The 27,607-nt window shown below is 37.8% G+C and overlaps 1 protein-coding gene across 14 annotated transcripts in view; it reads left to right on the top strand.

The window, feature by feature from the left end:
- Positions 1 to 2,678: 2,678 nt before the first annotated feature.
- The window catches only part of MTERF1 (mitochondrial transcription termination factor 1), a 517,939-nt gene continuing 493,010 nt past the window's right edge, over positions 2,679 to 27,607 (top strand). For 5 of the 14 annotated variants that reach the window (XR_009208872.1, XR_009208873.1, XR_009208874.1 and 2 more), the window contains exons 1-3: positions 2,738 to 2,767; positions 3,291 to 3,349; positions 6,418 to 6,518. Coding sequence is in view for 6 of the 14 variants with exons in the window: in XM_032761108.2 (XP_032616999.1) it covers positions 2,738 to 2,770; positions 3,291 to 3,349; positions 8,658 to 9,828 (1,263 nt within the window). In the remaining 8 variants the exon portion in view is untranslated. Of the gene's footprint in view, positions 2,771 to 3,290; positions 3,350 to 6,417; positions 6,519 to 8,657; positions 16,580 to 27,607 lie in introns of those variants that run through there. The other 9 variants (XM_032761114.2, XM_032761115.2, XM_032761116.2 and 6 more) reach the window with 9 other exon arrangements.

Raw genomic sequence — 27,607 nt, forward strand, 5'->3', positions numbered from 1 at the left:
TGACATTTCAAAAATCACTGAAGAAATACAATAAGAAAGAAACCTAATTAATTATACAACATCCTAACCCAACCATTATTACACTTCTATTGTTATACTTTCAGTATTTTATAATATGCATTTAAAATAGATTTGTAGTCAGAAAATTTCTGATGGGAAATATGGAACTTATTTTCAAAAGAACCAATCTGCCTTTACCGACAAAATATCACTAAAAACCAACATAGGTGATGTTACCTAAGTAAGTCTGAAATAATTATTGATAGCTAAGTCAATACAACAAAGTATGTGGTATAAATCTTAGAGTTACTGGTAAAGAAAATGTAAGACATGCATTCTCTTGCTAGTCCTACTCTATGGGTTTCAGTGTTCTCATTTGTAAAATGAGAGGGCTGGGGCTCAATAATCTCAAAGGTTATTTTATTTCATTTAATCTCTAAATTTTATTTTACATGCCGATTGTAAAGCAGTTTGTGTGTGTGTATATACATAATATATAATAATATTAATTCAGACATAGGAGCTCCTTCCATGCAGAAGGAATACAGATTTTAGAAATTCACATTTTAAAAGCCATCTCCAATTTTTTGGGACTAATTTTTTTTTTTTTTTTTTTTTTTTGCTGGAGTGCAGTGGCGCGATCTCGGCTCACTGCAAGCTCCGCCTCCTGAATTCACACCATGTTTCTGCCTCAGCCTCCCAAGTAGCTGGGACTACAGGCGCCCGCTACCATGCCCGGCTAATTTTTTTTTTTTTTTTTTGTATTTTTAGTAGAGACGGGGTTTCACCATGTTAGGCAGGATGGTCTCAATCTCCTGACCTCGTGATCCGCCCATCTCGGCCTCCCAAAGTGCTGGGATTACAGGCTTGAGTCACCGCGCCCGGCCTTTTGGGACTACTTTTTACCTGAAGGAATTGCAGTAAGTAGTTTCACTTAATAGATAGACTGATTATTAGTATTTTAAATTCCCAAAGATAAATCTTTATCCTTCTAACCCAACAAAACAGAGTTAATTAAAAACAAAGTCACAACAACAACCCAACTAGGAGTAGTCAAAGGGGAAGAGTGATGGTAAAACGTAATTGGTTCATTGGCACAGAAATGGGATAAACAGGCCGGCTGCAGTAGCTCACGCCTGTAATCCCAACACTTTGGGAGGCCGAGGTGGGTGGATCATGAGGTCAGGAGATCGAGACCCATCCTGGCCAACATGGTGAAACCCCGTCTCTACTAAAATAAAAAAAAAAAAAATAATTGCCGGGCATGGTGGCACGCCCCTGTACTCCCAGCTACTCGGGAGGCTGAAGCAGGGGAATCGCTTGAACCCGGGAGGCAGAGGTTGTAGTGAGTCGAGATCGCGCCATTGCACTCCAGCCTGGCAACAGAGTGAGACTCCGTCTAAAAAAAAAAAAAAAAAAAAGGGATAAAGAAAATTCTTTTTCTTTTTCGAGACAGGGTCTCACTGTGTCACCCAGGCTAGAGTGTAGTGGCACAATCACGGCTCACTGCAGCCTCAACCTCCCAGGCTCAGGTGATTCTCCCACCTTAGCCTCCCGAGTAGCTGGGACTACAGACACCTGTGACCACGCCTGGCTAATTTTTGTACTTTTTGTAGAGATGGGGTCTCACCATGTTGGCCAGGCTGGTCTCGAACTCCTGGCCTCAGGCCATCCTCCCGCCTTGGCCTCCCAAAGTGCTGGGATTACAGGCATGAGCCATCGCACCCGGCCAGAAAATTATATCATTAGGCTCGTAAATGGAGGAGTTAGTAATGCCTGAAATTTTTCCTCTTTGTAGAATTCAGGGTCAACCCTGTTGATCCTGTGTTTTTTTAAGGACCAAATCACCATCGTCTCCTGAGGATAACTCGACAGATACAATTAATTCATTAATGTAGATATTATCTTTCTTTTGATGGTCACAGGAGAAGTGCCTTGAATTGAAGCTTTATCTTCTCCACTGTCACCATCACTAGGCAGGTGAGGCTGACAGGACCGCGTGGCTTAAGGCAACGCCTCAGGAGGGAGCGAAAAACGCATCCACTGTGGAGATGAGGTTTCGGTTGCCTCCATTCTTTAAATAGCGCAAACCTGTCACAATGTCAAAAGAACCATATTTGAATTCGAGCTGCAAGTAAGTAAATCGAAGTATACTAGAATTGATTCCCAGCCTGAAGGCGGATGCTGAATTCAGACCAGCCAGTGACACTCCAGGATTTCCACGGTAGTTCATGAAAGGAAGAGAATCTGGGACTAAACAGACAGAGTCTACACCCGCTTTTCCTGCACCAAAAAACGCCGAGATGTTCATCGGCATCGCGTTAGTCACATTAGGAGCAGCAACCGCATTATCAAAAACTGCAACATGCATGTAAATAATAGCTACTTTCCCACTACGTGTCGTCGGCCGGCAGTGGATGCCCCCTGTAGGATCCCTATAGGATGCCTTACAGTTCCCCACGGACATCTGCCCAGGCGACTGGGAGTCCCAGGCCCCACCCCGCCCTCCAAAACCCGTCTTGGGCGTTCAATACCCCGCGCTCACCGCGGTCTCTTGCTGCCCCCTGCCAGGCCCCTAGCGTCCGGCTACGAAGGGCTGAAGTACCGCCACGAGGGGGCGCAGGACCAACGACGTCACCTCTGCGCGCGACCCGAGGCCGGAAGTTAGTCTTTTCCACTTCCGCTCCTCCTAGCCGCTCCGGACCCCAGGGGCGGAAGTAAAAGCCATCTACAGCGGATGGGTGCAGTTCAGGGTGAGATTGGGAAGGTGGTGAGCCTGTGCTTTCCTTTCTTTTTGTTAAGAAGTGGGTGTAGGTGACTGCTGTACAGTGCAGCCCCTTGCAGAGTTGTCCTTGGAGGAGGAAGAGGGATGGAAAGAGCCTTCGGTGTGGAATTACCTTGGTTTTGAGTTAAGAAAGACCCACCTGGGTTCGAACCCTAATGCTTCAGCTAGCGAAGGCAGGCTAGTATGGGAGCTCGGCGCTGTTTCAGATTTTGTAATTTTAAGGCTTATGCCTACCTTTTAAATTGTTGTGGGGAGTAAAGCGTGACAATGTATATGAAGCACTTAGCTTTGGTACAAAACATATTCGTGATTCTGCTACCTTTTCCCATCATATGTAGGCATGTACTTGCCGTTTTCTGTATGTCTGAGAAATGTTGTTTGCAAGAAGTAATGCGTCTCACGAGAACATAATGCAACGAGAACGTTAGCTGGGATAGAACTCTTACTTTGTATTAGGAAGGCCTGAAATATTTTGCCTTTTTTTTTGTGTGTGTGTCATTTCTAGAGACAGCTGTTCTCCAGCCTTTCTGGAGGGATGCAGAGCCTTTCCTTAAGACAAACAAGGTGAGAAATGCATGTAAAGATCTCCAAACTTAGCTTGCTGTATCAAAAGAAGACCAGCTGGAATGTGGTATTTTAGGGCCAGTGATTAGTTATTTCCATTAACAGCCTTTTTAACAGGCCAGTTGTGGGGCAGAGGCGAACGTAAATCTTTTTTCAGACCGCTCATACTACAAGCATAGAGATTTTCAGTGTGTTTGTTAAGTTTGAACATTAGCCCTTTGGATAATGGTTTTGGTTAATTAAAAAGTCTATTTGAGAAATAGATCAAAGTCAATTTTTGAATAGGTACCATTTTTGAAATTTGTACATGAGGAAGGTTGCTAACTTTCTTGTATTAGGCTATTTAGATGTTCATTTACCCTACTAGATATATTATGAGTATTTTGAGTGGAGATCCGTTGCTAAGAGTAAAGAAAGCATCATGGAGAATTTTGAAGTGTGACTTCTTTGGTGCTAGAAACCGAAAAATAGATAAAGATGATTTGTATTTTCCATTGTTTTTCACACCAAAGGCCAGTTTTACTGGTTTAAATTTTTTCGTCTGACTGCAAAGTAACACATGTTCATTAAAGTCCCAGTATTTCAGAAGTAATACTTCAGAAGAAGCCTCTAATAATCTTTCGGGAATAACTGTCATTCCACTTCCCCCCTCTGTATATATTAACATCCCCCTCCCCGCCTTTAATATACATGGCATTATCCATACTGTTAGGCAGTTTGTCATGTAGAATATCTGACATCTTTTGATTGCAGTAGATCGGCCTTTATTTTTGACACCTTTATAGTATATTGCATAGATGTACCACAATTTATTAATTATTCTATTGGTGGCCATTTGGGTTTCTTCTTCTTTGTTATAGCAAATAATGTTATGATGGTTATCCTTTTTCTTTCTTTTTCTTTTCTTTTCTTTTTTTTATGAGACAGAGTCTTGCTCTATCACCCAGACTGGAGTGCAGTGGTGCAATCTCAGCTCATTACAACCTCCGCCTGCCGGGTTTAAGCAGTTATTGTGCCTTAGCCACCTGAGTAGCTGAGATTAGAGGCATGTATCACCATGCCTAATTTTAGTATTTTTAGTAGAGATGGGTTTCGTCATGTTGGCCAGGCTGATCTCAAACTCCTGGCCTCCCAAAGTGGTGAGATTATAGGGGTGAAGCCACTGTGCTTGGCCTGGTCATCCTTTTTCATAACAAACACATATTCTTGTCTTTTTTTCTTCTTGAGATGGGCTCACTCTGTCATCCAGGCTGGGGTGCAGTGGCTAGATTATGGCTCACTGCAGCCTCGATCTCCTGGGCTCAAGCAGTCCTCCTGCCTCAGCCTCCTGAGCAGCTGGGACTATAGGTGTGTGCTGTTACAGTTGGCTAATGTTTTGATTTTTTGTAGAATAAAGGTCTCACTTTGTTGTCCAGGCTGGTCTCAAACTCCTGGGTTTAAGCAATCCTCCCACCTTGGCTTTCCAAAATGCTGGGATTATAGGTGTGAGCCACTGCCCCTGGCCCTTTTTTTCCCCTTTGGATAATCTCCAAGAAGTGGAAATGCTGAGTTAAAGGCTATGAACATTTAAAATTATGGCAGCTGGTGCCAAATTCTGGTCCATTAACAATATTTGAGAATTTCCTCTGTTTCCTCATATGTTCATTAACAGTCAGTATTATTAATTACTGTTTCTAGGTTTAGCTGAGACCACACATGTCATTTTTAGAGTAAATTTATTGCATTTTAGTATTGTCATCAAGACCACATTTCTAGATTTAGCTGAGACTACACGTCATTTTTAGAGTAAATTTATGCATTTTAGTATTGTAATCAAGACCAAATTTCAGTTGCCAGTTTTAAGTCCATTTCAGCTCTTGTTTTCTATAAGTAGAAAGCTTAGTTTTAGATTCCTTAGTAATAAATTATCATAAAACAAATGGTTGATTTCAGTGGTTAGTATTTTAAGGTAAGTTAAGGATTTGAGGGAAGATTATATTTGAATGGGACCTTGTCCTATGGATAGGCATCAGGAGGATGGGCCTTTCTAAAAGAAAGAGCAACTTAAGCAAAGACAGGGAGACAGGAATGGGCAAGGATGTTTGGGATCAGAGGTTTGAGAGGTGATAGTGCTAGGTATTGAGGTGGTAGAATAGAAGAGATAGCTGGAAAGGTAGTTAGAAGTAGATGGTAAGGTAATTAGAACTAACTGAAAAGGTAGCTAGAAAAAGACCACTTTGAAGATTTTGTTTTTTCGGGGAGAGCTACAGACGGTCTTTAATCAGAGAATGAGGGACATAATCACATCATTGTACAGATATCAATATGGTGGCAGTTTTGAGTGATGGATGTCAGAGAAGCACATCAGGTGGCTGTTACAGGCTGGGTAAAAGAGAATGAAGACTTGTAACAGAATGAGAATTACAAAGAGTAGCGAGGTTGGATATCAGAGAGATGCCAAAGGAGTTGAGTCTACATGATTTGATGACTGGAGTTGAGGAAGAGGAAGAAAGCAAAGCTTACTTTTAGATTTTTATCACAAATGACTCTTAGGATAGTGATTGTGATAATGCTATCTTTAGTCAGAAGAGGGCAAATTTGGGGACTGGGAAAGATACTCAAGTTTGGGGCATGTTAGTTTGTGTGGAAGATAATTCCATGGAGGATGAGTTATACACAAGACATGAAATTTACTTGTGACAGATTTAGAAGAAGCGTTTATAGATTTGTTACTTTTTGTTAGGAATTTTGGCATACATTTTCACTTATTTTTAGTTTGTTATTAATGGAATTTCTGTTGAACATTCTGTGGCTTGTTCAGCCTGTTTACCATGATGCTAATCGTCTCAAGAAAGTGCACTGTCTAGAGTAGTAGTCTTCACACTTTTTTGATTGTATACATTGTCAATAAAAATATGCCTATAATATATGTACATTTGTTTATTCATTAGATATGTCTTACAGTACAATCAGATTGTTTATATTATAAAACATATGTAGAAAGAATTTTTCAAAGGCTAAGACAAATATAAATCGTGGTTTTACTGTTTTCTTCCTCCATCCCATTGTATTGTCTTGGACCTCTCTAGAAAATACTGGTCTGATTTCCAGCTGATGCATTCTGCCCCTTTGTTCCAGTAGAGGTCACTCGAGCATCTGGAAGAGAGAACAGGCTGTTGAACTATGCAAGGTAGAGCCTTCCTTCTTCAGTTAGAAGGATAATTATATTTTAAAGTTTCTAAATTCATGCATTTTTGGAAAAGTATGTAATTACAGAGTAGTATGTGGTATTATGGAGAAGTGAAGAATAGTGAGCTCAGTAGAATATGGATCAATCTGAAATGTGCTTTTGTTGTTTGATGTTTATGTTGTGAGTGCCTTGCATTTGGCTTTGAACATTACTTGATTCTATAGTTTTGGAATCTTTTCCCAATTCTGTGAGAATCTGTAGATTATGTGAGCCACAGGAATGTTCCCTGCCTGTAGGCATAATCAAGTTCTAGTTAAAAATTGGAGTAATTGAAAGGACAGACACAAAGAGGCTTTCTTTGAAATTGATCTTGAAAGCAGTATCTTTAGCCCAAAGAGGTTAATAGTGGGTTGGAATCATCTATCTCTATTTTCTGTTTTATGCTTAATTAGGAGAAGGAGAAAAAAGAAATGCCTTTTCTAAGTAAGAGCCCATTGTAAGTAATTAGAAATCAAGCACGAACTTGTTACAGCTATATATTCTAAAAAGGCAAAAGTACAGTTTAAAAAATATATATGTACTGTTATATGACTCAGGCACAAGTAGCTTAGAAACAAATCATTAGATAGGTTGAATAACAGAACGCTTTTTCTGTTGCTTTCCTCAAGGTTGAATAACAGAACACTTTTTCTGTTGCTTTCCTCATAAAATATTTCTAATAAATGGAGATGCTCATTTTAGTAGGGACCTATGATTATGATTATAAATAAGTTTGTATGTTTTGAGCCCCATTTCTAAATGATCAGGAAAATGAGTTATTGAGGTTTTAGTCACATGCTAGAAGCTGCAAGTTGAAAGTGTGGTGCAACAGATGCAAACAGCCCAGAATTAGTCTTGCGTAATATGGTGATGGAGAAGGGGAGAATGGTAAAAGTAGCGTTTTAATGTTTACATGCCATCTTTCAGCACAGTTTCACATGTGGCGGGCCATGTGGATTTAATATCACAACTAGATCATTTTGAAGATGAAAATTGGTTTGGAATTATTGGGTTACAACGTAGGGAATGGTAGGGTAAACCAAATGAGATGGAGATTGTAATCAAGAGCTGTTGACTAGAGGTCTATATAAGCTAAGAAAAATTAAGGCTTTAATGGTAGCATGGATATAAAGGGTAGCAGGAATTTAGAAAAAGATGTTCAAGATGGAAATTAATCTGAGGTGTTGGTTTTCAGGGCTAGATTTACAGTTTGAAAACCAGGAGGCCAGAGGCAAAGAAATCTAGTATCTATGGGCAGGGCAAGGTCAAAGACCTGGAAAATTGAAATATAAGGCAGAAGTGAAAGTGTCATTATAAGAAATAAGCCACGCCTGGCATGGTGGCTCACACCTGTAATCCCAGCACTTTGGGAGGCCAAGGCAGGCAGATCACTTGAGCCCAGCAGTTTGAGACCAGTCTGGGTGACATAGTGAAATGCTGTCTCTACAAAAAATAAAAATGAAAAATTAGCTGGGCGTGTGGGGCATTCCTGTGGTCCCAACTACTCGGGAGGCTGAGGTGGAAGCATCACCTGAGCCCAGGGAGGTGAGGCTGCAACGAGCCATGATTGTGCTGCTGCACTCCAAGCCTGGAGGACAGAGTGAGACCCTGTGTCAAAAAAAAAAAGTTTGGAAATCAGGAGGACAAAGCAGAGATGGAGAGGGTCAACTGATTTTAGATAGCCAAGGCAGGCAAGGGTAAACAAAAAGAGCAAGAAAAAAGCAAGAACAATTCTGGGGCACTAATGGTGCCCCATCCTGCTTTTCTTTATGTTAACAATGGAAGCAGCCCTGTGCTTACAGGTAACAGAAGCAGTGAGCTAGGGAGAGACAGTGATACATGTACATTTGTTTATCGATTATGTATGTCTTACAGTACAATCATTTTGTTTATATTATAAAACATGTAGAAAGAATTTTTCAAAGGCTAAGACAAATATAAATTGTAGTTTTACTATTTATTTAATGACACAGTTTTGGAGAGCTGGAGCTGAAGGTATATTCTCATAGAAATGACCATGATGCTCATAGGATCATAATATGGTCATTTAGTTGTTTAACACATGCATTTGTGTAATATTTTATGTGTTGTTTTACACAGCATTTCAAAAGGTTTGAACTACCTAACCATAATGGCATCAGGAAACCTCTGGCATATGAGAAATAACTTTCTCTTTGGTTCAAGATGTTGGATGACCCGATTTTCAGCAGAAATCATCTTCAAATCAGTTTCATTTAGGCTTTTTGGTGTGAAGTTTCATAATGCAGACAGTGAGCCTTTGAAAAATGAGGACCTACTGAACAACTTACTTACTATGGGAGTAGATATTGACATGGCAAGGAAACGACAGCCTGGAGTTTTTCATAGGATGACTACCAATGAGCAGGACCTGAAGATGTTCCTTCTTTCCAAAGGAGCTAGCAAAGAAGTGATTGCTAGCATCATATCAAGATATCCACGGGCAATAACACGTACTCCCGAGAATCTTTCAGAACGGTGGGATCTGTGGAGAAAGATTGTGACATCAGATCTTGAAATTGTAAATATTTTGGAACGTTCTCCTGAATCCTTTTTTCGGTCCAGTAACAACCTAAACTTAGAGAATAATATAAAGTTCCTCTACTCAGTTGGATTGACCCGTAAATGCCTTTGTCGATTGTTGACCAATGCCCCTCGTACCTTCTCCAATAGTCTTGATCTGAATAAACAGATGGTTGAATTTTTGCAGGCAGCCGGTTTGTCATTGGGTCACAATGATCCCACAGATTTTGTCAGGAAGATAATTTTTAAAAACCCTTTTATCTTAATTCAGAGCACCAAGCGGGTGAAAGCTAACATTGAATTCTTACAGTCAACTTTCAATTTGAACAGTGAGGAACTGCTCGTTCTGATATGTGGTCCAGGAGCTGAAATCCTAGACCTTTCCAATGACTATGCCAGAAGAAGCTATGCAAACATCAAAGAGAAGCTGTTTTCTCTTGGATGTACTGAAGAAGAGGTACAGAAGTTTGTCTTAAGCTATCCAGATGTGATCTTCTTGGCAGAGAAAAAGTTTAATGATAAAATAGACTGCCTCATGGAAGAAAACATTAGCATTTCACAAATAATTGAAAATCCTCGGGTTTTGGATTCAAGCATAAGTACTTTAAAAAGTCGAACCAAAGAATTGGTAAATGCTGGCTGTAACTTGAGTACTTTAAACATCACTCTTCTATCTTGGAGTAAAAAAAGATATGAAGCTAAATTGAAAAAGTTAAGCAGATTGGCCTAAGGATGCCAATGTTTTTAATTCTTAGGAACTGTGAATATGTTATGCCACATTGCAAAAGAAATTTGCAGAAGTGATTAAGGGCCTTGAGATGGGGAGATTATCCTGAATTACTTGGGAGGGCCTAATATAATCGTAGGGGTCTTTAAAAGTTGAAGAGGGAGGCAAAAGAGGTCAGAGTGATCCTGTATAAGAAAGATGACTACTTTTGAAGGAAGTTAAAAGGTGGCTTTGAAGGAGGAAGACACCTTGAGCCAAGGATTGAAGGGGCCTGTAAAAAAAAATGGAAAAGGCAAGGAAACAGATTCTCCCTTAGAGTCCCCAGAAAGGAATGCAGCCTTGCTGGCACCTTTTTAGCCCATTGAGATCAATGTCAAACTTCTGATCCACAGAACCATAAGATAGTAAATTTGTGTTGTTTTAAACCACTGAGTCAGTGATAATTTGCTGAAGAAGCAAATAGATTAACATAGCAACTAAGTAGATGATTAGTTGCATTATAGGTGAAGTCACAAAATACAGTCCTTTAGTATTAAGTCTGTATTTCTTCCTTTTATAAGAGTAATTATATTTAAAAAATCTACCTACCCTTCTGGAATCGCTAATGTTAGTGTTTATAAAGTCTTAAATGTGTGCATAAAAAACTAAATGTGAATAATAAAATCTAAATAAAGGAATATGTTTGCCTAATATAGTTTAAGGAAATGGTAATCATTTCTGTGCATTTTGTTGGCATTTCAGCTAATATTAAAGAGTAATTTTCAGAGGCATTGACTTAAAAATGACAAATCAGATAATGTCGGTATTTTCAAGATACAGTCTAGCTCTGACATAAACTGAAAGACATGAGACAAATTATATGACCTTAATTTTAATTATTTTCCAGAGGCATTTGTTTTCTAGATGTGGTTTTTGAATTAAATAACATAATGGTGCTCAACCTTTTAAACCTCATTTGCTATCAGTGATGCCTCAAAAAACCTTATTCCTACTATTGATAAAAACAGTATGTCTGCTTTTCTAAGGCCATTTATATATTCAACAATACTCTTATTATAATTATCTTTGGTTAACTATTTGATGGCAAGCATGGCATAATGTAGAAAGCAAGAGCTTTAGAGTGGTGTATCTGGGCACCATTCCTGAGTAACTTGGGTTAATGTTTTAAATTTACTGAACCTGTCTTTCTCATCTGTAACACTAGAAATTGACCTTCCAGAGTTGGTAGGAATCAAATGAAAATGCACCTCTAAGGTTTCTTGCACATAGTAATGATGCAATCAGTGATAGCTATAATAAAAAGATAGTATTTTAAAAAGCAGCTTTATACATAATTCACATATTCAATTTACCTATTTAAAGTCTGACACAGTTCAATTTATATATATATAGAGAGAGTTGTGCAACTTTATTTTCCATTGCTTATAATACATTTATAATTTATTGGAAAATTTATAAAGAAGATGAATTTCTTAAAGTTATGGAAGCTGAGAAGTCCTAGGTTGAGGGGCCACATCTGGTGAGAGCCTTCTTGCTGGTGGGGACTGAACAGAGTCCTGAGGCGGCACAGTGTATCACATGGCGAGTGCGAATGTACTTAGGTCTCTTTTCCACTTATAAAGCCACCAGTCCACTCCCGTGATAACCTATTCATTAATCCATTAATAGATTAATCAATTTCTGATGACATAGCCCTTATGATCCAGTCATCTCTTAAAGGCCCCACCTCAATACTGCCACATTGGGGATTAAATTTCAACATGAGTTTTGGAGGGGATGGATAGTCAAACCATAGCAGCAACCATCACCACAATCTAATTTTAGAATATGTTTGCAATCCTAACAGAAACCTCGTACCTGTTAGTGAATCCCCATTATTTCCCTCCATTTGTTCCCCCAGCCCTAAGCAAAAATGAATGTTTTCTGTGTCTATAAATTTGTTTATTCTGAGCATTTCATATAAATGGAATCATACAGTATGGTCTTTTGTGACTGGCTTCTTTCACTTAGCATATTTTCAAGGTTCATCCATGTAGCACATATTAGTATTTCATTTTTATTGGCAAGTAACATTCCATTGTATGGGTACAGTAGTATTATTGGGAATACATTTTACTGTTATGGCTTAAAGTATTGATTTCTTAAGTCTTCTGAATTGTATGCGAGTGTTTTCTGAGGTATTGCTTTGGAATCTAACAAGCTCATAAGGGACTTGAAGGAGGTGGGTAGAAGAGATAATAGTTTATTGACATCAGCAGATCATAGGATTGTAGCTGGGCTGATGAGAAATGGTATAGCAACGATAGTTGCAAATGGCCAGAGAGAATGTGGGTTGCACTGAAATACAGTACAGCACTTGATCACTGGGCAGTAGGGGATGGGGGAAGGAAAACTTTGGAGAAACAAACAGATAATGCCTGTCAGGCACAATTAACATGTCGTACTTTAAGTTTTGAGTCTGATCAAGGGAGAGTCAATTCTTTTTTTTAAAAATAGAATTATAGAAATATTGGCCAGGTGTGTAATCCCAGCTCACGCCTGTAATCCCAGCAATTTGGGAGGCTGAGGTGGGAGGATTGCTTGAGCCCAGGAGTTCAAGACCAGCCTGGGTAATACTAGCAAGACATCATTGCTACTAGAAAAAAAAAAAAAGGCCGGCCATAGTGGTGCGCACCTCTAGTCCTAGCTATTCAGAGGCTGAGGTGGAAGGATCACTTGAGCTCAGAAGTTTGAGATTGCAGTGTGCCACTGAACTCCAGCATGGGCAAGGATGAGACCCTGTCTCAAAAAATAAATTATAGAAATCTTCAGTAATATTTTGTCATGAGTGAAAAAAATCCATGTTTATGATGGGAAAAGATAGAAAGTAAACCCCCCAAAAGAAAATAACTATAATCTTATCTCTCAGAGGTCATTAACATTTTGGTGACTCTTCCTATTGTTTTTGTTGGTAGAAACATCCATACATGCATGTAATATGAGTAGATGAGTGGCATATATATTTGAAACAAACTATTTTATAATTTTTTTAGTGTGATAGATCCTGAACATACTAAGTATTCTTTAGTAACTAATTACAGAATCAAGTATTCACCTATAACATGATTTTTTAATGGCTGCATGAAATTCTGTTCTTTGGATAAACCATAATTTGTCACCATTGGTCAGAGTGAGTAAATTTTAGTACATTAGCAATTTTTTGAAAATCCTACCTAGGTTATTTCAGTATTCCGTATTGTTAATGCATACTACCATTTTTTAATCGTTGGTATATTTTATAACTTAAAATTTTGGTCTAGAAAATATAAATATTAAGAGTGCTGCATTTTGCCATTCTCCAGGTGTCAGATGGATCTGTAAAACTTCATTTTTTAATGGAAACCATTCTAAATTATTGCCATAAATTTGAGCACTTTCAAATAACTGCAAGAATTTGGATAATATCACAGATTAAAAAGAAAAAAAATGAGTTTCTTCCAGATGAACTTAGCAGGAAGGAATTTTAAAAGTGAATATTTATAGATGGGTTTATTGGGTTATTAAACTAGTAATTTCTCCCCTTAAATAATTTCTAAGGCTGGGTAGGTACATGGTCAATGGCTAAAGATCCAACAATATAGCTTTCCTATAAAAAAACAAAACCCTGACTACTGGCTCCTTGTTAGTCTGTAATGCCTCCTTACTTGCTACCATCTTGTGGAGATCCAGTAGAGAATGCAGAACCCTAGTCACAAACTTTGGTAATAGTCCATTGTTATACAGTTCAGGAAAAGTTTGGCACAAGCGAGGTAGAATAGCAGGATTGTATTGTTATTAGATTTTGAGAAAAAACAGAAGATACACTGATGGAATTTCATTTTCTGTCTCAGTTTCACTATTTTTCTGATCAGTATTTGGGATTTATTTGTCCTTAATAGAAATATTGTCTGAAGATTAATGAACTTTTGTACATGAATTTGTTAATTATGAACAATTTTAGTATGATGATATGCTAATTCTTTCATTTCCATTTTGAATATCCCAGTGCCACTTTTACCAGCTGTCAAGGTACCTTCAAATTCTGTCCACCATAATTTTCTTTCTTTTAAAAGTTTACCGTGGAAATGAATTTATTCTGTGGTAATAATCATTGTAAAAGTCTTTGAACAATACAAAGAAACAAAGTCTCAGCTAACCTATTTATCATGAGGTTGAAGAGATATCTTTTTATTCTTAGTTCACGAAGAGGTTTATTTATTTAAATCAGGGATGAAAGATGGTTTTTGAAAAAAAATCCTTTAAAAATAATCTCAATCCTTTAATAAATGACAGTGGATTTCTGCATATCACTTTTTGTTTTGACTGAAAACCTATGCCCTATTCAATTTACTAATATTTTACTTAGATTTTCATTAGTATTCATAAGGGAGATTGGTCTACAGATCCTACCTTTTATTATGAAAGTTTTGGTGCATTGATTTTTTTTTAATAGGGGAGGGAGATTGCCACTTTGTCAGGTTTTTGGATCAGGGCTGTGCTAGCCTCAAGATAATTTGGAAGCTTACTATTTTTTCCCTATGTTTTGGAACTGTTTGAAAACTGTGGAAATGATCATTTCTTTAAAGTTTGGCAGAACTTTGAAATTATGTGGGCCTGGTGTTTTGTTCAGGATAGATCTTTTACAACAATGGAAAGTTGTTGTAAAGGCTTATATGAAAGCTTTTGACCTGTATCTTTTTGGCTGACAGCAATATAAAGCTCTCTCTTATTGTAGTTAATACATTTTGGTTTGAATTCTACATTGAAATTAACATTGCCATGCTTTATGTCTGTTCAAATAATTGTACTTGTTCAAACAGCTTTACTTGGAGTAACCAAAAACTGGAAGTAACCCAATGGTCATTGGAACAACATGGAATGGAAAAGTGCATTGTGATATATTCAGACAGTGGAATATTACTCACTAATACAAAATAATGAAATATTGATACATGCAATTACATGAGCAAATCTCAAAATATGCTGAATGAAAGAAGCTAAAGAGTAAAATCTTTATTATTCAATTTACATAAAATTCTAGACAGTACTCACTAATTTGTGGTGACAGAAAGCCGATCACTGGTTACTGAGATGGGGTGGGTGGATGAAGAAGGCCATGAAGAAAGGACTGCAAAAGACTACAGGGGAACTTTTGGGAGTGATGTATATATTCATCATCTTGATTGTGGTGATGGTTTTGTGAGTCAAAATGTATCAAATTATATGTTTTAAATATGTGCAGTTTAGTACACTTCAGTTATACCTCAGCAAAGCTGAAAAATCCATTCAACTCTGATTTGAAATGCCATCTTCATCTGATGCTGAGTTTCCATGTCTCTTGAGTGTGTTTCTAGGCTCTCTTCAACTCTACTAAACAAATATATTTGACTTTATGTTTCTATATTGATATAAATAATTAAACAGTATCTTTTCCGTAAAAGTGTTGGGAGACCTGGGAAGCCACCTGAAAAAAAATATTGATAGATTCGTATTCATACACCAGGATAAATTCCAAGTGGAACAGTCATGAGCTCCAAACCACTCAAGCCCCTGCCTTGGCCTTACACTTAACGACCTATACTTAAGTCAGGCCATGACATGAATTAAACACTGGTACTAATATCAGAATCTTTTTTATAGGGGGCTTCCTGGAACTTGACTGGGAGCTATGGGCTAGAATTTACCAAAAGCAGCTGACCCGTGCTTTGCTTTTACTATTCCAGGAATGCAGATACAGTCTAACTTCCAGCTAGGCATGGTGGCTCGTGCCTGTATTCCTAGCTACTCAGGAGGCTGAGATGAGAGGATTCCTTGAGCCCAGGAGTTTGAGTCCAGCCTGGGCAACATAGGAAGCCACTATCTCTTAAAGAAAAAAAAAAAGTAGATTTTGACCTTTTTGTCACAAGAAAACAAAGGCTCTTATGAAATCCCATGCCCTGTTGAGCACTGGTTTATTTAATTAGTTAATGGATTGGATTTATGCTCTCACACAGCTACATATAGCCTCCGGAAAGTAGACTGCAACCACCCAAGTTAGAGGCAATCCTTTTTTTTTTTTTGCTTTCCTGCAGTTACGGAGAACTGATTGTCATGTTATACCCTAAATATCAACTAAAGTATCTATGACAAAATTAGTGCAGTTAGGTCAGCATTATCCCTCTGTGTATGTTTGAATTTCTCTCTCTGACCTGCACAGCTACTTCAGAAGCCTTTCTCCTGAATGAAGCTTTATGTTTGCAATTCATATAAGTACATTACAGCTGGCTATAGCTTACTGTTTTAGCTGAATGTGATAAATTATTCACAGAATTAAAATTTAACTTAGTGTATGATAAAAACAATTAAATATATAAATTATATATAACTGATTAAAAAGATTAAAATTAGGTCTTCATGTGTGTTTACTTGTGTGTAGAACTTCATGAACTGTAGGGGGAACTGTAGATAGAGGTTTTGCTGTACAGTTTTCTAAAGCCAATTAGCTCTAAATCTGGCTGATAATCCAGACTGAATAAAGCGTCCTTTAAATGCCGAAAGAGGTTGGCACTGTGCCATTTTTTCTGTAGGTTCTGTCAGCCTTAAGCTGTAAGAAAATAAACAGATACTTTTGCATATATATATTTCCCTGTTAATGTCTGAAACTGTTTTCTTTTAATGGTTATTCTTTTTCCTTCCTTCCTTCCTTCCTTCCTTCCTTCCTTCCTTCCTTCCTTCCTTCCTTCCTTCCTTCCTTCCTTCCTTCCTTCCTTCCTTCCTTCCTTTCTCTCCCTCTCTCTGTCTCTTTCTTTTTCAAGTACCACTTTTTCATTTTTCATTGTCTTAGTTCTGAAATTACATTAGGGTGCTTTTTTCATTTTCATCTAAGTTTAACACTCTCTTCTTGTTTGTTACACAATGTTAATGCTTAAAAATATATAGCAATGTCTTTATACTTATTCAGTTACTACTGCCAAATCTTCTATTCTTATCTAATTTTCACCTTTCAACTTCTGTGGTGGTATTTGTTGTGTATTTGTACACAAAACCCAACAAAGTGGTATGTTCTCCACATGATAGCAACTGATCTTAAATTTTCATCTTTTTGGGGGTTTAGGAGTTTTTTTAAATAGAGATCCTAATTGTGACATCTGAAGTGAGAGAATCAGATTCTGTTGCGAGACTAAATGTTATATGCACATTATAAACTGTCCTTGATCTCTCCATCATTTAGAAAAAGTTGCAAACAAATGCATGTGCTCTTGGGTCTCCCATGGCATCTAATAGCTGCTTTAATGACCTTGCCCACTTAACTATGATTTGGTAAACAGTTCTATATCTGAGGATTGATATGTGAGGGAAAATGGTAGAATTCGAAAAAAGTAAAATGCGGTATAAAGCACCATATGTACAAAGCATGCCCTAGATGTTATGGTGGCTACAAAAGAGGTTGAAATCTCTGCAGTTAAATGATGTTATGTCTTTATCGTCTGCCTCATGCCCTAATCAAGTTGAATTCTGGTTCAAATTCTACCTGACATCTGAAGATTTGATAACAGATTCTGGAACAGATTTGTCATCAGATAGAGAAATTCTCTTCCTCTCCCTGTCCCCCAGGGTGAAGTTAGTACTTCTTTAGGTAAGTTTTGCCTTGTGCTCCTTTATTTTCTTCCCTAGAGTCAGTGACCAAGGGTGACACCTTGGCAATGGCTTGGTCAACTAGGACCTTCAGAGAACCTAAGTACACCCTCTCCTCCTTTCCCAATCAAACTGCTATTTATATAAAGACCACATTCTGAGTTACTGCCAACATTGATGCTGTTGGGAGCATGGAAGAGCTCAGTAGTAGCTTTGATAGTTTGTTGGTTTGTTTATAAAAATAGTATTTTTTTCCTGATTGCAAAATAGTCATATAATTACCCAACATTGGAAAACACAGAAGAGTGCACACACAAAAAGTACTTATAATTCCGATACCCCTGAGATAGTACTTGTTAACATTATTTAATATAACTTTCTAGGTTTTTTTCCCCCCATGCATGTATGTTTTGTGTAGAAAATAAATACCCATTTTCTGACTAAAATTAATTAAATTATTGAACACATGTTTGTTGAGCACTGACTATGCACTATTGTGCTTGACACTGGATTCTTATGTAATAACTATTTTAAACCTGTTTTTATAAATATATGATCAGCATTCTTCCACATCACATATCATTTATGACTGGTCTTTACGTAAATTGGAGACTTGGCAAGCCTGGTCCACCGTGGTTAAGGGATGTGCCATTTGAGACCTATAGGAGAAAGACTGGCATTCCAGGAGGACTCTTTGGGCTCAGGAGGTTACCACATAGAATTAATAAGAGCTCAGAGCTTGTCCAGAGAATCCCATTTTCTTTCTATGTAGCATAATGGAACTTCCTGGAAAGGTTATCAAACACTGATAGGATGTGCAGGTTTGTTACATAGGCAAATGTGTGCCTATCAACCCATCACCTAGGTATTAAGCCCCACATGCATTAGCTATTTGTCCTGATGCTCTTCCTTCCCCGACCCCTGCCGCAGCACGCTCCAGTGTGTGTTGTTCCACTCCCTGTGTCCATGTGTTCCCATTGTTCAGCTCTCACTTATAAGTGAGAACATGTGGTGTTTGATTTTCTGTTCCTGTGTCAGTTCGCTGAGGATAATGGCTTCCAGCTGCATCTATGTCCCTGCAAAGGACATGATCTCGTTCCTTTTTATGGCTGCATAGTATTCCATGGTATAACTATTTTAAGTGACAAAAATTATATTTTTTTATGGTGTACAACATGTTTTGATGTATGTATACATTGTGGAATGGCCAAATCAAGCTTCTAAAATATGCCTTGTCTCACATACTTATCTTTTTTTGTGGTGAGAGCACTTAAAATCTACTTTCTTAGCAATTTTATTTTTCTTTCATTCGTTTTTTTTTTTTTTTTTTGAGACAGGATCTTATTCTGTTGCCTAGCTGGAGTGCAGTGGTGTGATCACAGCTCACTGCAGGCTTGACCTTCCTGTCTCAGGTGATCCTCCCACCTCAGCCTCCCGAGTAGCTGGGACTACAAGTATGCGCCACCACGCCCAGCTAATTCTTTGTAGTTTTTTGTAGAGACAGGGTTTCGCCATGTTGCCCAGGCTGATCTTGAACTTCTGGGCTCCAGTGATCTGCCTGCTTTGGCCTCCCAAGGTGCTGGGATTACAGGCATGAGCCGCTATGCCTGGTCAGCAATTTTCAAGTATATAACACATTATTATTAACTAGAGTCACCATGTTGTACAGTGGATCTCTTGGACTTATTCCTTCTGTCTAATTGAAATTTTGTATCCTTTGGCCAACATTTGCCCAATCCCTCCCCGATTCTACTCTCTGCTTCTGTGAGTTTGTATTTTTTAGATTCCACATGTAAGTGAGTTAATATATTTGTCTTTCAATGCCTGGCTTATTTCACTTAATATAGTGTCCTCCAGGTTCATCCATGTGGTTGCAAATGACAGAATTTCCTTCTTTTTAAGGCTGAATATAGTTGCTTGTGTATATATACCACATTTTTTTTTTATCTGTTCAGCTGTTGATGGACACTTAGATTGAGTCCATATCTTGGCTATTGTAAATAATGCTGCATGAGCACAAGAGTGAAGACATACTGACATCTTCTTTTTGATATACTGATTTCATTTCCTTTGGAAACAGCCAGTAGTGGGATTGCTAGATCATCAGAATGGACTTTAATTGCTCTTCTTGGGTTCTTTTCTTTTGCCTCTAACCTTTTCACTTCTAATTCCTACTCCTAAATATTCCTTTTTTTTTTTTTGAGACGGAGTCTTGCTTTATTGCCCAGGCTGGAGTACAGTGGTGTGATATTGGCTCACTGCAACTTCTGCCTCCCAGGTTCAAGTGATTCTCCTGCCTCAGCCTTCCAAGTAGCTGGGACTACAGGTGCTTGCCACCACACCCAGCTAACCTTTGTATTTTTAGTAGAGATGGGGTTTCACCATGTTGGCCAGGCTGGTCTTGAACTCCTGACCTCAGGTGATCCACCTGCCTTGGCCTCCCAAAGTGTTGGGATTACAGGTGTGAGCCATTGCGCCCAGCCCCTACTCCTAAATATTCTATACAGTGCCCCTAAAATAATTTTCTGACCAACACTGGGTCTATATTGCTAGGCTGAGCAGACCTGGTCCCTCCTATCATGGAGCTTACAGTTTAGCGGAGGATAGAGCAATTATCAGCTAAATATACAAATAAGTAACTATAAATTGAGAAAAGTGTTACAAGGAAACAGTTCTGCATTGGAGAATGAAGGGCGGAAACAGACTGGCCAATCAGGAATGGCCTCTTAGCAAGCTAAAATGTAAGCTGAGACTTGAAGGATAAGAAGGAGATGGCCAATGAGTGAGGCAGAGCATTACAGACATAGGAAATGGTTAGTGTGAAGGCCCTACTGGGTATAAGTGTGGTATGTCTTAGAAATGGAAGAATGCCCAGTGCTTCTGGAGAATAGTAAGTGGTGGGGCAAAGCAGAATTTAGATGAAGTCATAAAGATGAGTGGGGATGTGGGGGACTGGAATCATATTATATTACATGTAGGGCATCAAAGTCCATGAAAGGAAGATTGGATTTTAAGGACAATGAGAAAATCATTGAGACTTGTTAAGCAAATAGGAAAATATAATGGAATTTGCATTTAAAACAGAGTCCAGTAACTTGTGAGAAGAATCATTTGGAATGGGACAAGTGAGGAAACATGTATATCAATAAGGAAGCCATTGTAGTAGTTCAGGCCAGAAATGATGGTGACTTGGATTAGGGTGGTGACAGTAGATTTGGGAAGAAGTTGATAGATACACTTGACAACAGCAGCGTCCAATAGATTTATTTTGAGCCAGGAATACAAGCCATATGTATATTTTAATTTTTCTTGTAACCACATTAAAAAAGTAAAAAGGAAATAGGTGAAATTAACTTAATAATTTAACCCAGTATATAAAAATGTTTTTACAAACGCATAATCAATATAAAATTTATTGAACTTTTTGACATTCTGTTTTTGTACTACATCTTCAAATCTGATGCATATTTTATGCTTAAAGCGCACCTCAATTTGGGCCAGCCACCTTTCAAGCGCTCAGTTGCCATATATGGCTAATGACAGCCATATTGGACCGTACATCCTTATAGAATTTGGTGATGGATTGGATGTGAGGAATTTGGGAGAGGGAGGAATTAAGGATAACTCCTTGGTTTTCAGCTTAAGCAAGAAGTATGTGGCAGTACCTTTGGAGATGTAATAAATTGGAGGGAAAAGGGTTTAGGATACAGGTAATAAAGCATATAGCTTTGGACATGTTAAACTTGGGATGTATGAAGAGACAAGAAGGATGATGGATGACCCTGACACCTCCTGTGGATTGTCTGGCAATGAGACATCACTGATGGCCTTTTTTCCCTTGGTGTGAGGGCCTGCACGTCATTACCCTTCTCAAAAAGATTTTCAGGTATCATCAGCGCTGTTCCCAGCACTGGCAGCAACCTTTTATGAGAACCAGGTGACCCAAATATAGTTTCTCTTTGCTCACAAAGTTCTGTGAAGACCAACAGCAATAGTAGGAAGGGTCATTCTGTTTGAGGATATACCAGTGGTGTGTCCAGTTGCATGCCGGCCAACCATACCTCTCCACAGGATGGCTAGAGGACAAGAGACCCGTGCAACCTGCAGACTTTCTGCCTGTGAGTTAGCTCTATTGTGTTCTAAGTGATGCTTGCTGGTATCTGTCAGAATCCCTTTTCTGGACAAGATGCAGGTGGGACATTCAAGTAGACATGTCAAAGAAGCCATTTAGATATATGAGTAGAGTTTAGAGGAGAATTTGAGGTAGAACTATTAACTTCTGGGATTAATGGCATACAAATGATAATTAAAAGTTTGAGAATGCTTTAGAGGAGGAACAGACAAGAGAGTCTAGGACCCAGCCTTAAGTTCTCCAACATTTGGAGGTTGAGTGGAAAAAAAAAGCTGGGAATGGATGGAGTTGTGGAAGCTAGGAGAGGATAGTATTTCAGGAAGGAGGCAGTGGTCAACTGTGGTGATACTGTGGTGAAAAGATGAATAGGCGTTCTATGGAAGTTTCACTGTTCCCTTGTGATGAAATGCAAGCTCTCCACCAGCTGCCTCCCATCTACCACCTTCCTTAAACTTTTTATGATTTTTGTTTCTGTTTCCCTAAACCGAAACCTGTTTTTCTTGCTTCCACCCCCAACTTGAGCTATTTTCTTGTGCTTTTCCCCACCTCCAATTCTAACATAGTGCTTTTGTGTGTGTGTGTGTGTGTTTTTAAATCTTCAAACCTTCCCTCAAATTGTTTCATGTAGTGTATATGGAATAACCACTCTTTGGTTTGCTGTATAGCACCCATCTGCTGTACTTATTTGGATACCTATGTCGATCATGTTTTTGATGTCCAAAGATAAGAATTTTGAATATAAGGCTTATATCTATGCTACATGTACTAAGTGGTTAGCATAATGCATTTATTCACTGCTGGATCCTAATTATTAATCTAAATTCTAAAGGGGTTTATCAATAATAATTAACAATAAATTAATAATAAAGATTGGCAAAATTAGATTAACAGCTTGGTGGCAATACTATGTTTTAGACTGCCCAACAGAACTTTCTGCAGTGGTGAAAATTTCTCTCTGTTCTATCCAGTAGATAGCCATTAGCCTCATGTGGTTATTGAGTACTTGAAATGTGGTTAATGAGGAACTGAATTTTAATGAAAAAAAAAACCAAAACCTAAATTAGTTAGAATTAAAATTTAAATAACCACATGTGGCTAGTGACTACTGTATTGGAAAGCACAGCTTTGGACAACATGATCTGTTAATATAGCTTCTCTATTGCTTGAGTTTGGGCACAATAGGACCATGCTGATGCTTGATAACCACATGCAGATGACAGACTTTTTAATTTTTTTTTTAGGTCCTTGGTAGCCCTGAGATTTCTATATTCTATTAATAAAGCAGCCCTGAAATTTTTGTGCTCAGTTTACATATGTCCTTTACATCTGAAAGTCTGCTCAGGAACTATTTGAAGCAGTGGTTCTAAAATCTGATCAGTCAGATCATTACAATCACCTAGTGAGCTGTCGCCTAGTTATTTCCCTGTTACAGGGAATTTTTCACTGTCTGCCTCTTCATAGGCTTTAGCTTGCTGTCATGTGGCCCATCTAGACTCTTAGAATCTGATTTCCTTTCTTTTCTTCTGTCTTTCACCACTCTTCAAGGCACCAGAGTACAATGCCAAAATTCCTGTTGTTAGTCGATCTCGAACATTTAAAATCATCATTGCCTAAACAACTTCCCATCTAAATTATGCCTAGAGGATCTCCACAATAGCCCAAAATAGCCAAAAATGCTCAGTAAAGTGTCTTCACAAATAAGGGGCAGTCTTTTCCTTAGAGGTATTCTGACCTTGAAGGCCATGTGGCTGAAACGGAAACCAACATTGATAAATTTTTTCTTTCCATTGGACAAATTTCAGTCCTTTTTTTGAGGCACTTTCTGCTGCATTTGATACTGTTAAAATAGGAAATTACTGCTTATGGAATATAGTTCTGAAGGTACAAACAAATTTAGAATGCAAAGTAAATCTCCCCCACTCCTGTACTCACCTAATTTATCTTTCCATAGACTATCTCTGAGAGGCCCCACAATAAATTAATATATTTTCCTCGCAGAAATAGTCTGTGTTTATATAAGACATATGTACATATATGTTCCTGTATTGTTAAACCTACATTGTAGCATAAAATATATACTGTTGTTTTAACTTGCTTTTTTATAGTTTAGGGATCATTCTTTGTCAGTACACAAGGAGCTGCTTCATTCTTTTTAATGGCTGCATAGTACTCTTGTATGAGTGTACCAAAATTTATTTAACTAGGCCTAATTGATGAGCATTTAATCTGTTATTAAATTACTATTATATATTGTTAAATAACACATTATAAAATTGCTATTAAAATAATCCCTGCAAGAATATATTTATTTTTATATCATTTTTCACATGTACAAAATATCTATAGGACATAGTCTTAGAAATATAATAGGTCAAAAGATATGTACATTGAAGTTTTGATATATACTGCCAAACTGTCTTCCATTGATACTATACCAATTGTACATCTACTAATAATGTATGAAGATGCTTTTTTCTCCTTCACCAATGGCAGATTTTAAATTTTTTGATACTTGCCAACCTGATAGGTAAAGTTAGTATCTCCTAACTTCAATTTGCATTTAATTTACTGTGAATGAGGTTGAGTATTTAAAAAATATGTTTAAAGCCTCATATATTTTTTTATCTCTAAATTGTCTTTTTATGCCTATTGCCCATTTTACCCCTAATTGAGCTATTTGTCTTTTTTGCAGGAGCTCTTTATATTTTGAGGAAATTAGCCCATTGACTGTAATAATGCTGTAACTTTTCCACCTAAATTTTAACTTGTTTAATGGCATTTTTTGGCCATGCAGAATATTTTAATTTGCATATGATTGGACTTATTTATCTTTTCTTTCCTGGTTTGGAAAGACTTTCCCATTCTAATGTTATAAAATAATGTACCTGTATTTTCTTCTAGTAGTTTTATGATGAAAAAATTCAAATGCGATATATCTCAACATTAAATAATCTTTTTCTGTCTACCGAGAAATACTTGTTTTATTTCTTTTCTTTTTTTTTTTTTTGGGACAAAGTCTTGCACTGTTGCCCAGGCTGGAGTGCAGTGGCACGATCTTGGCTCCCTGTAACCTCCACCTCCCGGGTTCAAGTGATTCTCCTGCCTCAGCCTCCTGAGTAGCTGGGATTACAGGCGCCCACCACTATGCCTGGCTAATTTTTGTATTTTTAGTAGAGACGGGGTTTCACCATGTTGGCCAGGCTGGTCTTGAACTCCTGACCTCGTGATCCACCTGCCTCGGCCTCCCAAAGTGCTGGGATTACAGGTGTGAGCCACCATGCCCAGCCTATTTGTTTTATTTCTGGACTCTATCTGTGGTACCACATTGTTTCCATTTATTCAAGTGTATGTGTGTGTGAGTGTGACCTGCAGTAGTAGCATTTTAAAGCTTTTCTTTACATAGCTCTGACATATTTCTTGCTAAATTTATTACTAGGTATTTTTATCTTATTGTTGCTATTGTAAATAAGGTATTTTATCCCACTATATTTTGTAACTGGCTGTTTGTATACAGGAAGACTGTTCATTTTATGTTACAGTTTTTTACCCATTCCTTTTTCTAATCTAATTATTATGTCAGCTGATACTTCTATAACAATAGCATTAACAATGTAATTATACTATTAATAGACATTCTTTTCCTAACTTTAACAGAAATGTGTATAAATGAAATTGAGACAAAAAAAAACCATACAAAGGATCAAGAAAACAAAAATTTTGTTCTTTGTTTTGGATAAGCAAAATTGATAGACCACAGAGTTAGGGTAATGGCTTCCAGCTCCAATATGGTAGTTCTGTTTTTAGTTCTTTGAGAAATCTCCATACTGTTTTCATAGGAGTTGAACTAATTGACATTCCCACCAGTGGTGTGTATGCGTTCCCTTTTCTGTGCGTCCTTGCCAATATCTGCTTTTTTTTTTGATTTTTTAATAATTGCCATTCTGACAGATGTGAGATGATATCTGATTGTGGTTTTAATTTGTGTTTCTCTGATGATTAGTGATGGTGAGCCTTTTTTTTCATATATTTATTGGTTACTTATATATCCTCTTTGAGAAGTGTCTGTTCATGTCCTTTTAACCCCCCTTTTAATGGGATTGTTTTTTTCTTGTTGATTTGCTCCTTACAGATTATGGGTATTTTTCCTTTGTCAGATGCATAGTTTGTGAATATTTTCTCCCATTCTGTAGGTTACTTGTTTTCTCTGTTGATAGTTTCTTTTGCTGTGCAGAATCTCTTTAGTTCAATTAGGTCTCATTTGTCTATATTTATTCCTGTTGCATTTGCGTTTGAGACCATAGTCATAGATTTTTTGCCTAGGCCAATGTTTAGAAGAGTTTTTCCTAGATTTTCTTCTAGATTTTTATAGTTTCACATCTTACATTTAAGTCTTTAATATATCGAGTTAATTTTTGTATATGGTGAGAGATGGGGGTTCAGTTTGATTCTTCTGCCTATGAGAAACTAGTTTTCCCAGCACCATTTATTGAATAAGGTGTCCTTTCCACATTGTTTATTTTTGTTAGCTTTTTTGAAGATCAGTTGGTTGTAGGTTTATTTCTGTGTTCTCTAGTCTGTTCCATTGGTCTATGTGTCTGTTTTTGTACCAGTACCATGCTGTTTTGGTTACTGTAGCTTGTAGTATAGTTTGAAGTCAGGTAATGTAATGCCTACAGCTTTGTTCTTTTTGCTTAAGATTGCTTTGACTTGGTATCTCTTTTGGGGCCACATAAATTTTAGAATTATTTCTTCTAACTCCGTGAAAAATAATGTTGGTAATTTGATAGGAATTGCATTGAATCTGTAGATTGCTTTGAGAAGTCATTTTATTGATACTGATGATTCCAATCCATAAGAATTGGGATGTTTTTCCATTTGTTTGTTTCACCTATGATTTCTTTCATCAGTGTTTTATAATTCTCATTGTAGAGGTGTTTCACCTCCTTTGGTAAATATATTCCTAGGGTTTTTTTTTTGGTGCTATTAGAAATGGGATTGAGTTCGTGATTTGGGTCTAAGCTTGAGAGTTATAGTGTATAGGAATGCAACGGATTTTTATGCATTAATCTTACATCCTGAAACTTTACTGAAGTTGTTTATCAGGTCTAGGAGTCTTTTGAAGAAATCTTTAAGATTTTCTGGGTATGAGATCATGTCATCGGCCAACAAAAATAGTTTGACTGCCTCTTTTCCAATTTGGATATCTTTTATTTCTTTCTCTTGCTTGATTGCTGTGGCCAGGAGTTCTAGTACTCTGTTTAGTAGGAGTGATGAGAATGGATATCCTTGTTCTGTTCCAGTTCTTAGGGGAAATGCTTTCAGTTTTTCCTCATTCAGTATAATGTTGGCTGTGGGTTTTTCATATATCTTATTATTTTAAGGTATGTTCTTTCAATGCATAGTTTGTTGAGGGTTTTTATCATGAAGAGATGTTGGATTTTTTTTTAATTCTTTTTTTTGCACACAAAACAATAAACATTTTCTAAAAGTATATACAAACAAAAAGATGCATATCAAACATATTAGGAAGGTTGCCCATGGGAAGACGGGCAATAGAAATGGGGGGTGGGAATTAAAGAAAATAAATGAGAGAGGGACTTTGTATGGATCAATGATAATAACTCAATCCTCTATTTGACAAGAAGGAGAAGGAAGAGGAAGAAAAAGAAAGTGGGATAAAGGATCAGAAAGGGAGGAAAATAGAAAAAATTAGAGCACGACTCCAGGGTAGACCTGTTTTGTTGTCGCTTGGTTGGTTGGTTGGTTTGTCAGTTGTATTTTTCATATGTTTTGCCATGTTGGCCAGGCTGGTCTCGAACTCCTAGCCTCAAGTGATCCACCCGCCTCGGCCTCCCAGAGTACTGGGACTACAGGCATGAGCCACCACGTCCAGCCCCCACATTGCTTCTGGCCTCTGTGGTAGACCTCCCAGACGAGGCGGCCGGACAGAGGCGCTCCTCACTTCCCAGAAGGGGCGGCCGGGCAGAGGCGCTCCTCACTTCCCAGACGGGGCGGCCG

Source organism: Hylobates moloch, unplaced genomic scaffold (assembly GCF_009828535.3).
Source record: "Hylobates moloch isolate HMO894 unplaced genomic scaffold, HMol_V3 SCAFFOLD_1, whole genome shotgun sequence".
Taxonomy (NCBI): domain Eukaryota; kingdom Metazoa; phylum Chordata; class Mammalia; order Primates; family Hylobatidae; genus Hylobates; species Hylobates moloch.